Source organism: Mugil cephalus, chromosome 18, assembly GCF_022458985.1.
Source record: "Mugil cephalus isolate CIBA_MC_2020 chromosome 18, CIBA_Mcephalus_1.1, whole genome shotgun sequence".
NCBI classification, from domain to species: domain Eukaryota; kingdom Metazoa; phylum Chordata; class Actinopteri; order Mugiliformes; family Mugilidae; genus Mugil; species Mugil cephalus.
Window position 1 is genome coordinate 6,240,805 of NC_061787.1, and position 12,665 is coordinate 6,253,469.

General features: G+C 42.6%; 2 protein-coding genes and 2 non-coding genes across 5 annotated transcripts; 2 read left to right on the plus strand and 2 right to left on the minus strand.

Moving 5' to 3' along the window:
- The first annotated feature begins 570 nt into the window (after window positions 1-570).
- crhb (corticotropin releasing hormone b) lies at window positions 571-2,167 on the plus strand. Its single transcript, XM_047568610.1, has 2 exons — window positions 571-763; window positions 1,271-2,167. The coding sequence occupies exon 2, from the start codon at window positions 1,291-1,293 to the stop codon at window positions 1,795-1,797; it is 507 nt and encodes a 168-aa protein (XP_047424566.1). The 5' UTR covers window positions 571-763; window positions 1,271-1,290; the 3' UTR covers window positions 1,798-2,167.
- A 1,016-nt stretch (window positions 2,168-3,183) lies between these two features.
- Window positions 3,184-7,552, minus strand: trim55b (tripartite motif containing 55b). 2 transcript variants are annotated; one of them, XM_047568609.1, is made up of 8 exons: window positions 7,153-7,552; window positions 6,458-6,627; window positions 5,499-5,673; window positions 5,292-5,387; window positions 4,649-4,882; window positions 4,539-4,561; window positions 4,067-4,191; window positions 3,184-3,990 (listed from the first exon to the last, which is right to left on the minus strand). In XM_047568609.1, the coding sequence occupies exons 1-8, from the start codon at window positions 7,270-7,272 to the stop codon at window positions 3,809-3,811; spliced, it is 1,125 nt and encodes a 374-aa protein (XP_047424565.1). In that variant the 5' UTR covers window positions 7,273-7,552; the 3' UTR covers window positions 3,184-3,808. The 2 variants fall into 2 exon arrangements, with proteins under 2 accessions (XP_047424565.1, XP_047424564.1); XM_047568608.1 differs by having other exon boundaries at window positions 5,499-5,676; window positions 7,153-7,543.
- A 1,235-nt stretch (window positions 7,553-8,787) lies between these two features.
- Window positions 8,788-8,860, minus strand: trnaa-agc. Its single transcript has one exon. It is a non-coding gene; the product is annotated as a tRNA-Ala (tRNA).
- A 234-nt stretch (window positions 8,861-9,094) lies between these two features.
- trnay-gua lies at window positions 9,095-9,180 on the plus strand. Its single transcript is given in 2 exon segments — window positions 9,095-9,131; window positions 9,145-9,180. It is a non-coding gene; the product is annotated as a tRNA-Tyr (tRNA).
- The last annotated feature ends 3,485 nt before the right edge of the window (window positions 9,181-12,665 follow it).

A 12,665-nucleotide genomic window follows, 5' to 3' on the forward strand; every position in this document is an offset into this window, starting at 1 on the left:
TGACGCACCAATGTGCAGCAGCAGCAATGAATCACTGGGAGACAATGCCTCTCTTGTGGCCACCTGAGGTGTTTGCAAATGCACATTGACTGAACGCAACACGGGTCTGGAAGTGCTTTGGAATCATTAGTGTGGTGCAAAATGCAGGAACTCACTTCTGCAGGTTGCATCAAAATGTACCTGTTGTACCATTCATATTTAGCCCGTGGATAATTAATAACGTTTTCCATTATGGCACCATAACCAAAGCCAAGAGCCTTCTCTAAAGGCTGTTATCAAATGATTTTATGTCATGCAAAGCACATACTTTCATTCAGAAAACGAGCTGCCATTAGAAGCATTAAAAAAAACACACATTTTCAAACTTATCCTGACTCAGTGCTATACTCTTTAACTCCGTAATTACTTCCAACTAAGCAATTCAAGTGAAAACGCCGGCAGGTTTGGCACCTATAGGCCTATTCTGAAAAGCACAGAGGTAGACGCTCGTGCACGCGCGCGCACACTCACATATGACTCATCTCATCTAAACTAAAGCACTTTGTCAGAGGCGTCAATTCACGTTACACCCATGCGGGATCGCGCAGACTCAATCTCAGCTCGGAGCGCGACACTTATAGTGAGGGTGGCTATATAAGTCCATTCAGCATCTACCCTTTAAGTAACTATATACTTGTTTCTTCAAAGAAGTGAAGGAGGGCGGCATCTCGCCAACTACCTGGCAACCTACAAGGCTGTACTGGACCTCCTCTGAAGACTGAAGGTACGAAAAGCTACATTTACTTTTCCCACATTATGACTTGTCTGTTTGCATGTTCTTTCTTTGGTAATATTATACACTCTCGTTCTTTTGGCACGATTGACACCAATTTTGATCAAGAGCGATCTTGTGAGAAACGGATTTAGGGAGTGCAAAGTGGATTTCTCGTTTTATATCAGAATAATGACAGAAGGTGACACTTTAACTTCCATTCTTGTCTTTTTCGAGACACAAATCCAAGCTTTCTTTACGCGCGGATCTTTCACATCACGGATCAATCTCATAAGAACCAGTGCGTTATTAATAAGAAGTGATGGTGAATTCTAAAATATATTGCAACAATAATTAAACTGTAACGCTCCGAGTAATAGTTATCACTAGTTACCAGTCTATTGCAGTATTGCGGTGCGTTTTACGTGCGTAATCGGCTCTTTACGCACCACATTTCGCACTTAAGTTAATTTAAAAATCCAAATTCCAATAATCCAAAATGATGATTTTCCTTCACAGATTCCTGTTGATATCCTGACATGAAGCTCAATCTACTTGGTACCACCGTGATTCTGCTAGTTGCCTTCTTACCGCGCTACGAATGTCGGGCTATTGAGAGCCCTGGCGGTACCCTGCGCGTCCCAGTCCCCCAAATCCAAAACTCCCAGCAGCAACAGCAGTCTGGTCCCATCCTGGAGCGGCTCGGTGAGGAGTATTTCATCCGACTCGGCAACGGGGACTCTAACTCTTTCCCATCATCGTCCATGTATCCCGGCGGGTCACCTGCCATCTACAACAGAGCTCTTCAACTCCAGCTGACGCGGCGCCTTTTACAGGGGAAAGTTGGAAACATCAGGGCGCTCATAAGCGGCTTCGGAGACCGCGGAGACGACTCGATGGAGAGGGGAAGGAGATCCGAGGACCCGCCGATATCCCTGGATCTGACCTTCCACCTGCTCCGGGAGATGATGGAGATGTCCAGGGCGGAACAGCTGGCCCAGCAGGCGCAAAATAACAGAAGAATGATGGAGCTCTTCGGGAAATGAAGACCTCTTTCCAGTCCGCCAAAGATCTCCCTTCCTTTTCTTTTTCTCTCTCTTTCTCTTTTTCATTTTCACCATCAGCACAAAACATGCTCTGTACAATATAGTGCTGCTTTATCACTCTATTGTTTATAGCTTTAACCTCAAACTATGGAGCATTACGCGGGCTTGACTTATAATGAGCCGATTGTACCTTGCAATTTTAATGTTGGTGTCAGATCTGTAGAGTTGCGCAGTTCTTCATATTTGAGATGAAACACTTTTTGGTTGAGTCATGAAATGCATTGACAAAAACTGCCATTTTGTTTTAGATTATGAAATCACTGTATTTATGGTATTTATGTTTGTTAATAAACTTATGTGCAACCAGTCATTTTCTGTTGTGCAACAGAACGTCTTATATCTATATTTTTTAATAAAGAATGAAAAGCAATGCCTACACTTCTCTGTGGATATCCTTAAATATAGTAACTCCCATCTAAAAATAACACTTTAAATACTAATCTGATTAAAACGCACCAGTATTTCTTGACATATGAATACGTCATCTCACACTAAAATCTAGGTTTGCTGATAGAGAAAAGTCTTTCCAACTGAATACAAAAGTTGTGAACGGTGTAACCATGAAGCTGCTCTGGAGCCAAGTCATGGCTAAACACGCAAAGAGGTTGCAACAAAAGCAAATTGAAAAAAAAAACAACAAAAAAAAAAAAACAACAGCAGCCTCCCAAAAAAAAAAAAAAAAAAAAACCTGCTGCATAAGCGGTTGCAGTTGTTCAGGTGAACGTTCATCCTTTCTTCCAAATCCTTAATCCTTAAGAGGCAATTCTCATTATGCAGGCGAGTGGCAGACGCACATAGCTGCACCACTGGTATCTAATGAGTGTGAAAGACGCTGTGTGTATGTGAATGCTGATTCTTGACCCACCGTGTCAGTGTAAACTAAACAAAAAAAAAAAAAAAAAAAAAAGAATCTGTGGGGGTGAGTCATCCTATTCTGTTTCTGGCGCACATAGCATCTTGTGGCTTAGAGCTGCATTGAGCCCATTTGTAAAGGGTCCAACTCACTGAGACACGGTGTACAATAATTAGATGGGACTCAGTGGTGGACGGCTTCAATGGTGGAGCTACTGCAAGGTGTGACATGTGCAGGGAAGAAAATGAAACAACGGATAGTCAGACACTCCCCGGAGGAAACTAAAGCCGGGTTTAACGCCTTAATTTCCCCACTGGGATACATAAAGTCCTATCTTATATGTTTACTCTGACAGTAATAAGTGAAAAAGACGGGGAAGAAGGACTAAAGAGAAAGAGAACATTTGTTTTACACATGCAGAGACAAACAAATTTGTGCCAATCTGACATCAGGACTGGAGAAATAGTATGGTGTAGTGTTCAAATCAGTTTTAATGTCACATAACATATACTGTATATTGTAAAAGGGCAAAAGAGATTTTGAATGCAACAAGAAAACGACGCCAACAAAGGCACACAATACAAGCAGCTAAATGCAGGAAATGCCGAAATGTCACAGTGATGTTTTCTTCTTTTTTTCCCCCCCGAAATTCTGCTCATAAAGTTATGTTGTCATAAAAAAAGTGTACGACAGGAAGGAGGAAACCTGAGGCCCTCGAGTCACACTCTCCAAACGATGCAGCTTTAGCAGCGAGTCGCGAAAGGTCAGCTACATTAAAAAAAAAAAGCATGAATACGTCTGAATCCTGCAAACAACCGGTGGACAGGGAAGAACCGAAACACGCATTTAATTAGAGAAAAGGAAACCGAGATCCGTCAGGATGCAGCAACGTCACCGTGTCACAATAAAAGAGAAAAGAAGTGAAACTTCTGCCTCTTCCTTTTCGATCTACCTCTACAACTCGGGCTTCCCCTTTGGCACAGATCTAAATTTGTCTCCCCCAATTTGGGAGAAAATGTATCACAACTGACCTGAAGACAACATCTAGGAACAACAATTATCCTGCTCCAGGTTTTTTCTGGCCCCGGCGGCTGACAGCTAGGTCGAGGAGGCGCTCTTGGCTGCGCTGGGGGAGGAGCTAATCTGCTGGGGGGCAGGAGGTTGGAGGGAGGTGGAGGACGGACCCGCGCCACCCTCAGAAACAGTCTGGGCGTCGTCTCCTCCGTCGGCATCCGCCTCCGCGTCCTCGTCCTCCTCGTCGTCATCGTCGTCGTCATCGTCTGCGTGAGAAGACGAGAAAAGTGTGAAACTGGAAGAGGTGCAAGTGCATTTCCAACCGTGTCTCTGTCCCTTTACCTTGGACGAAGTCAAGGCTGCGCAGGGCCTTGCTCTCCTTCTTGAAGACCACGTTGTAATGATCCATGTTCTCGTAGCCATGCTCAACTTTATCCAAGTGTGCCGTGCTGGACGCTTCAGAAATCCTAAGCGAATAAAGTAAAAAAAAAAAAAAAAAAAATTGGATATTTACAAGTGGAAAAAAAAAAAAGAGAAATCCGGCCTCACAGAGCCAACACTTCTTCACTTCCTAAATACACTCAGTCTGTGACGTTTAGCGAGTTATTTCGGGATGCCGCAGCTCGCGGAATGACTTATTTCCACAGCCACCACACAGAAGGTGCGACCTTGCTGCGTCAGGGTTGTGGTTCCATGTGTAGACGCGGAGGTAAATTTAGAAAAATCATTCACAAGAATATAAAATAAACCCTGGAAACGACAGAAGGAGAAAGCTTTACACAGTAGCCGTTTAGCACGACAGGCATGTACTCACTTTTTGAGGAGAGGCTTTGTGTTCTGAAAGAGACAGACCAGTTCCATAATGATAAATATGTACTTATTTATGCTGGGCTTATTATATCATCATTTTGAATTAACTCTGACCTGTAGGAATAAAGCCATTTCCGGCTCCTCCATAGTCTGGATCCCCATCTCAACGACCTTACAGCTCTCCTCCAGGTGGTCTCCGTACTTCCTGGTTAGGCCTCGTATGTAGTTCACCTTCTCTTCCTGCTCGGACGTCACCTTCTGACTCATCTCCCTCTTCCTCTCCTCCAGGATGGAGTAAAGCTTGTCAAACTTCTCGCACACCAGAGTCTTCTGCCTCCGTCCGTTCTCCTGCGCGTGCGAGAATCAAACACATAGCGAATCTTTATGTCTTCAATGGTACATTTAATATTTAAAAACCCATCAGCGGTGCCATATGTTCTGGAAGGACAGTAAAGTTCATTCCTCGTGTCTGTCCTGAGTGACGTCTCCGAGGGAGGAAACTCCAGCTCTGATTTTTAAAATTTTTTTTATTGTCAGTGTTTGTGAACCAGAGGGATAATTGGTCGCTGTGCTTGGTGTGGAGGAAAAGTGTCTCTAACTCCGTCTAAATCTGACAGACGGATAAAAGCAGTGAGGGGCGGTGACAAGGACACATCACATCAGTTTGTGCGTCTGTACAGGTGCATTAGTGCGAGCGCAGAGTGGGGGCCTTGCTGCGTGAGTGAGCAGCGAGGCACTGCAGCAGTCGGACACTGACCTCTATTGCGCGACAGGCTTCCTCTAGCTGACTAATGATGCCTTGAATCCTGTCGTTGTTGCCGACCATCATCGCGATCCCGTCACTCAGCTCCGTCTGGGGGGGCGAGGACGCGGAAGAGTGATTATTGACTTAAATCTGATATTCAAATAACGGCAAATGTTAAGCGTGCACTTCATTATCTGGACGCGACGTCTCAGGCCTCACCTTTTTCGTCTGGTAGATGCTGCTGATGGGCGCCACCTCGCAGTCTTTGTGGGCTCCGAAAACCTTACACATGGAGCACGTGGGCACGCTGTGGGTTATGCAGAAGATGTTGATCTTTTCCCCCTCGTGGACGTCGCACATGGGCGTCTCCTCCTTCTTCTCCGGCGGCGGCTTGCTGCTGTTGAGGTGTAACAGCAAACAGAAGCGCCTTCGGGTCACGCCGAAACATTTCGGTGCATACTGATGTGACACGCGGCGTCAGTTTGATAATGTCACCGTCATACATTTATCGATGATCAATCAGGGCTGCCTGGCACGTAGGTACGTACGTACGCGGGACTCCAATCAATCACCGAGTTGTATGCAGGTTTTGTTTCCTTTTATGCACTTGCATATTTACGCCAATTCCTCCTACATGACATGTTCCATCTGATTATTGCAAAAACTTCGGCCCGTCCTGAGTGCATGAGCTGAAGTGTTGCCTTTTGGTGATCTAGTCATCGGCGTAGATGACTACTACTAGAAACGTCCTGTCATCCACTCCAGCACTGTGACTCAGCGGCCACTGACACTTAGCAGTAACTAGTACATGTGCTGCTCATGTTTTTTTTATGTTTTTATTCACACAGCAACAGATTTTGACCAATCAACAATGCCTATAAATATGGATTAATTGATTTTGTGTTGTACCAAGAGACACTCAAGCTTGATTTAGGCCCGTGTAGCTCCATACCCGTAGCTGTGGCCTGATGTACACCTTCCCATGAATGCATCTAGGAGCTGAGGTGACACACATTGCAACACAAACCGCTCACGTTCATGCATCATGGTTTGAACCAAACAGAGAAGCTCCACACAGCTGACCAAAATAACACCACCGGCACAAAAGTTTCTCTGGATAGATGCGATACAGAGGTATAGACCGAGCTTAACTGCGCGTCTGATCTGATCCGCCTCACCTGCTGGACTCCTGTTTGAACATGTCAATAATGTTCTCAACCAGCAGGTTCCTCTGCAGGCCGTACACGCCATGTCGGTCCAGCACCACCTCGTGCCTGCAGGACGGGCATCGGAAACGGCCACCAGACGTTAATGAGCCACTTCTCGTTGGAAGGTACGGGTTCGAGGCCTGTAAACACAACAGTTCGATCCCTAAATTTAGCACGTTGACAGGGCTTTGAGAGATAGAGTAACGTCTGTTGCAACAGGTAATAAAATTGTTCCCCTCAGCAGTTATGAAATGTTAATCTGGTGGATTAGCAGTCCATAACGCAGAAGTGTCTAAATTGGTTCACACGTGTTTTAACGCTAGGACGAACACTTAAAACACAAACCAAATTAAACTTGCATGCATTCATTAATTTATTATATTAATCGTGTTTGTAAAAACAGACTACAAATGTTAATTTATGTTAATTTATTATGTGACAAACCTAGTGTTGATTTTCTGGCTAAAGCCCACGCTTTCAAATGAGAATACATAACTGTGACTAGTGTGACTCGGGTGTTGGGTACATCCAGCATGTAGGTCAGTTTTTAAAAATAACAAACAGCACACAGACTCCAGACGCTGACATGTAACAACAGTGTACCTTAAAATCAACGCAGACCTTTCTCTTAATATTGAAACCGTGACATTTGTTTGGTTGCCTACCTGGAAAACATCATTAGCACATTTTCTGCAGAGGTTGTGCTGGCAGGGTAGGATGACCACAGGCTTTGTAAACATTTCCAGACATATAGGACAAATCAGCTGCTTCTCCAAGTTCTCCATGGCCTCTGCTTTTGGTAAACACGTTCACACACTACCAAAACTTAAATAAGACTTGTAAAAAAACAAACAAACAAAAAAAAAAGGGATCTTTTTTGTCCTTTTCTGAAAGTAATCCTCAGCGGGCCTTGTGTCAAGGCTGAGGAGTAGGCCTGCTGCTCTTGTCCTCGAGGGTGTAGGCTCCTATCTTCGTGGTGTCAGTTCTGTTTTTAGCAGCCGCTCCTGTCACGTCAAAGGTTGCCATTTTTACCTTGCCCATATTTGAAACTGAGCCTGCAACTCTGAACAGCTGCCCTCCAGCCTCCTCTGCACTCATATCAAGAGTGAGTGGGAGTTTCTGCCATGTAGCTATGTGTTTTAGGCATCTTTCAGTCATGGCACGATAAACCAATGTTGTGGCTACCAGAAACAATTGGATTTAAATGTATTAATCGTATATGTACTCAAGTAAAACGTGCATTTTTGCCAAGTTATTGTGGGCGATAGTATAGCGCATGCGCACTCCCACGCCCCCACCCCTCACCCCACATAATTAAACAATTAACGAAAACGCTGTGCGTGTTAAAATATCTGATGGAAAACCTTCAGACGGACGTACGGTAGGTGTTTTAATGCGTAAAACCTCTCTAAATACATATATGCCGACTTTTTATCCGTGTTTTGACTTTTACACTTTCACTTTAGAGATAATCATTAGCGATGCTAGCTAGCACAAGTTATTGTGAGCGATAGTATAGCGCATGCGCACTCCCACGCCCCCACCCCTCACCCCACATAATTAAACAATTAACGAAAACACTGTGCGTGTTAAAATATCTGATGGAAAACCTTCAGACGGACGTACGGTAGGTGTTTTAATGCGTAAAACCTCTCTAAATACATATATGCCGACTTTTTATCCGTGTTTTGACTTTTACACTTTCACTTTAGAGATAATCATTAGCGATGCTAGCTAGCACAAGTTATTGTGAGCGATAGTATAGCGCATGCGCACTCCCACGCCCCCACCCCTCACCCCACATAATTAAACAATTAACGAAAACACTGTGCGTGTTAAAATATCTGATGGAAAACCTTCAGACGGACGTATGGTAGGTGTTTTAATCCGTGAAATTTCTCTAAATACACATATGCCGACTGTTTATCCGTGTTTTGACTTTTACACTTTCATTTTAGAGATAACCATTAGCAATGTTCGCTAGCATACGACTTCTGAAAATGCGCACATAAAAACTTTGGAGCAGCAACACGAGGACAATTCACCGCATCGGTAAGGAGGTTATTTTTCGGGCTGTTAATGAATTCGTGGCCTCTGTTAAAAAGTTGTTTCCAAGTTTTTGCTTTGTAAACGTTATTTGCAACCTGACAGTAGCTGTGAGAAAGCTCAATACGAGTTTATTGTGTTCTTCACCGTCCTCGAATACAGGTGTAGAATAAATGAAGTAGAAGAACAATGGAATTACACTTTAATAATGCTCTCGCAGGTGGAACAAATCAAATGCAGAAAAAAAAAACATTTGGAGAATGCGGGCATCGATCCCGCTACCTCTCGCATGCTAAGCGAGCGCTCTACCATTTGAGCTAATTCCCCGGTACATCCGGTTGCTAGTGGCAACCAGCAATATTGTTACCACTGCTCTGTAGTAAGACTACGACACTTGATATGGTCAAGGTGGCAAACAGAAAGTGAAAATACTGTAACATTCACGAAGTTTCCGTATAGGCAGCGTCATTCTCGCCTGAAAACAAGAAAATATGAGACAATAATATCGGGCCAATTTCGCGATTTTTCAAATATTGTCAGTACATATCGCAGTATCGGCTCCCTTCGATAGCTCAGTTGGTAGAGCGGAGGACTGTAGTGGTTACGCGGTAATCCTTAGGTCGCTGGTTCGAATCCGGCTCGAAGGAGAGATATCTTTTTCATGTTTTAATTTTTCCCATTTGCGCTATTGTCTAACTGTAAATCTACTTTGCATTATGCAATATACTTATTAGCCACACAAACTAACAAAGACAACAATATTTTACTCACTAATAGTCAGACAAACATGCTGAAAATATGCCAGAAGCAGTTACATAACAGAATATTTTTAATGCTTGTGCAAATATTTCTGATAATTAAAGGAATCAAGGAAGGAGAGTAATCTCTGCATACTTCCAGTTAGTGTGTTGCAAACATGCACCAAATGGTACATTTGACGTATTGTTTGCGTAAAGATTACACCCTTTTTTTTTCCACAGCAGAATAGTCGATAACAAATGTTCAGCCCTGCTTTGATCACAGCAGAGATCTCGCCAGTAAACGTGCTGCATGCTCTGCATAGTCGATATGCACGTTAAATGAGAACTGACCACGCCTGCAAGCACTCTGTTCAAATGGGACTGTAAAGGTGAATGTTCAGTGTCTGATGAGCTAGTGATGAAAACAAACATTATCGTTCGCTTTGACTGCGAAAATGGCTCATAACTGTGCTGCAAACCCATTTAAGCCGGATGACTCAGAGATAATAATTAGCAGTTGTGTGGAGGACTGTAGCATGCATCACGCAACTAATAACATGTCCCTGTTTATAATTGGTGACTTTTTGTGTGTGTGTGTGCGTGTGTGTCGTTGCACAATTGATGTGCATTGTCCGGTGATGCTCGTTAGTAGTGTGTTAATTTAGATAAAGAATTCAAACGTCTGGGTTGAAGCGAGAGGGTGCTTAAGTCTCTGCAATCAATTGGCTCTAGGTTAAAGTCCATTCTTTCACAAAAAAGCAGGTACACATACACGACTGCCTCTGGAACCTCTGGTACTGTGGAAGTGTTTCATATAAAATGGGTCGAACACCTTGTAATGTAACGAACTGCTGTTCATCAGACAGACCATCACAAAGGACCCTCTCAGCTCTGGCATCTTGTGACATATCTAGCCGTACATAATCTCATTTGACTCATGCAGTTCGACATCTGCCTTCCTTGCACCTCTTTTCCCTTTTATAGTAAGATCATAGATATGCACACAGTGCTATTGACACAGGCACAGGCATCCGTGAGTCATATTTAAATATTACAGACAGATGGTATTCCTGAAAATGAATGAAAGCTTTTCTCTTCCCCACTGTAATTTGCCTCTCTTTGTTTCATCAGGCTGCAAGTTAAAAAACCGTGGCTTTATACCAGGTTGACACCTTAAAGGTGAGAGATGATGATACGGAAGACAAACAAATGTCACCCTCTTGTGCTGCTGCTTTTAACTGTAAGGTTTCAGTTTATTGTGTTAACCCTAATAGATGAGACAGATGAAACAGCAAACATATTCATTTTTGATTAAATGTAGACATGTGTGTTCAGTTTCTCCCTGTTTATGTGTTGTTGTTTTTTTTGTTTTGTTCCCCCTGAGATGTACTTCAAATTATTTATTAATTTTCCTCTCATTTCGAGATGCCGCATACCACTTTATTCAATTTTAATCAGTTATCTTTAAAAAGGCTGAACTAGTATGATTACATATTCATTAACGGCAAGCAAGGACCTCTCAGATGCTCCACCATTTAGGTGACGATCACTAAAAGTGAATTCAAATGAGATCAATTAGAGAGATGCTCTGGGTTATGTCTTTGTGACTGAAGTTGAATTCCTAATTTTTAAGCCATTACTGCCTGACTCATAATATTGCAGCGCCTGATGGTAAAAATCCAATAAAGATTGACAAATTAAGAGCGGTGTGGAGATTTCTTGGAGATGAAAGGCAAATATGAATGCCAGACAGTTCTGCCTTTTGAGACTAAAAAGCTGCCAGTCTAAAGAGCGCAGTGTGAAACTCCTGTTCCTCTCATATAGCAAAAAGGGCTGAAGACACTGCATAGGGCCACAAAGTACACAAGAGGACGTGCTGCACGCATGCATTCACGCATTAACCACACACATAGAGGCCTACGAGCTGAAAAAGCTTGGATAAAAGTGTATATGGGACCTGAAAAGGGAGCAGAGCAAAGGATGCCATCTGTTCTCTTGTATGAATATTTCAGTTAGGTGGAAGTCATATTGTATTCACACAGATGGTAAGCAGTCAACTGCCTGTGATTTAAAAATTCTTGGTAAGCAATTCCGCGTGTCTATTTGTGCGTTTGCACGTTTGTCCTAAAATGACCTCCCACTGAAATAAAATCGTTCACGTTAAAGTCGCTGTTGGTGGAATCAGAGTTAGAAAAAGCAGTAAGATACGACTAGTATCGGCTGGTGGTGACCGATAAAGTAGCAACGAAACGTCGAGGACGCACGAGAACCTTCTAATTTTTGGACAATGTGACAAAATATTATTTGTTTTAAAAGTATTTTCAAGGTATATACAGCACATCATTTATAAGCAGTCGAAGTTAATATAATTAGTTTCTCTAGTGATCAAATTTGTCTTTGACTAATGAAATCTCTTCACACTAGGACAAGTTTTGGCGGGAGATCAGAGTGACAAATTTTAGGAAATCAACTAAACCATAGGTCTTCAACAGGGGGTCTGCGCCCCCTAGGGGGTCCGCAGAGGTACTGCAGGGGTGTCGTAAAATCTTTGGTTGATTAGATATTTTTTTATATTTTATTTATAATTATATATATAATTATATTTTTTATATATTTTCTTTAATTTCCCTCACAGTCTTTAAAAACACATCAACATGAATCCAACATATTTTAGACCTGTCAATCAAAGCTTCCTGTACCACCATAGGCCCCGCCCCCATCGCTGTAAAAACTAAACATTTGTTATCTAATAGCTTAATACTGAATGCAAAATGCTAATAATAGTAATGCATATTTATAAATAGCACTAGGCCGAACTTAATGTAGATTGTACGTGTTTCCTTCAGCTCAGTGTATGTATCTATAACAGAAGTTTGTTATCTTGTTTCTTCTGCTCAAGGTTTCTTCCTCTTAAAAGGAAGTTTTTCTTGCCACCGTCGCCTTCAGGCTTGTTGGTCGGTTTGTGTAAAGCGTCATGAGACAATTTGTATCGTTATCGACACTATATAAATACAAATGAATATAGCAGGTAGGGGGTTCCTGATTAATCTCCATCAGTTTGGGGGCGTCCTTGGCCTGAAAAAAGGGTTGAAGACCCCTGAACTAAACACTATTACAGGTGCTGTTAGAGACAGGAACTCAGTATATAAGAGGTAGTAAATCACAGAAATACTCTGCCACTAATGATGAGATGGTGTTAGGTATTTTTCTCAGTCCACATGTCCCTGTTTTCTTGTGTACAGGTCTTACAGTACAAATCTTCTGAGATAAGACAGCAGTGACTCTTTCCTCCGTTAAGACGCTCTTGTTGTTCATGTCCAGGTAACTGGCGATAGTTTTTTTTTTCAATCATGTAATTGACACGTACTTGTTTTAGTTCTACTTTGTTCTAC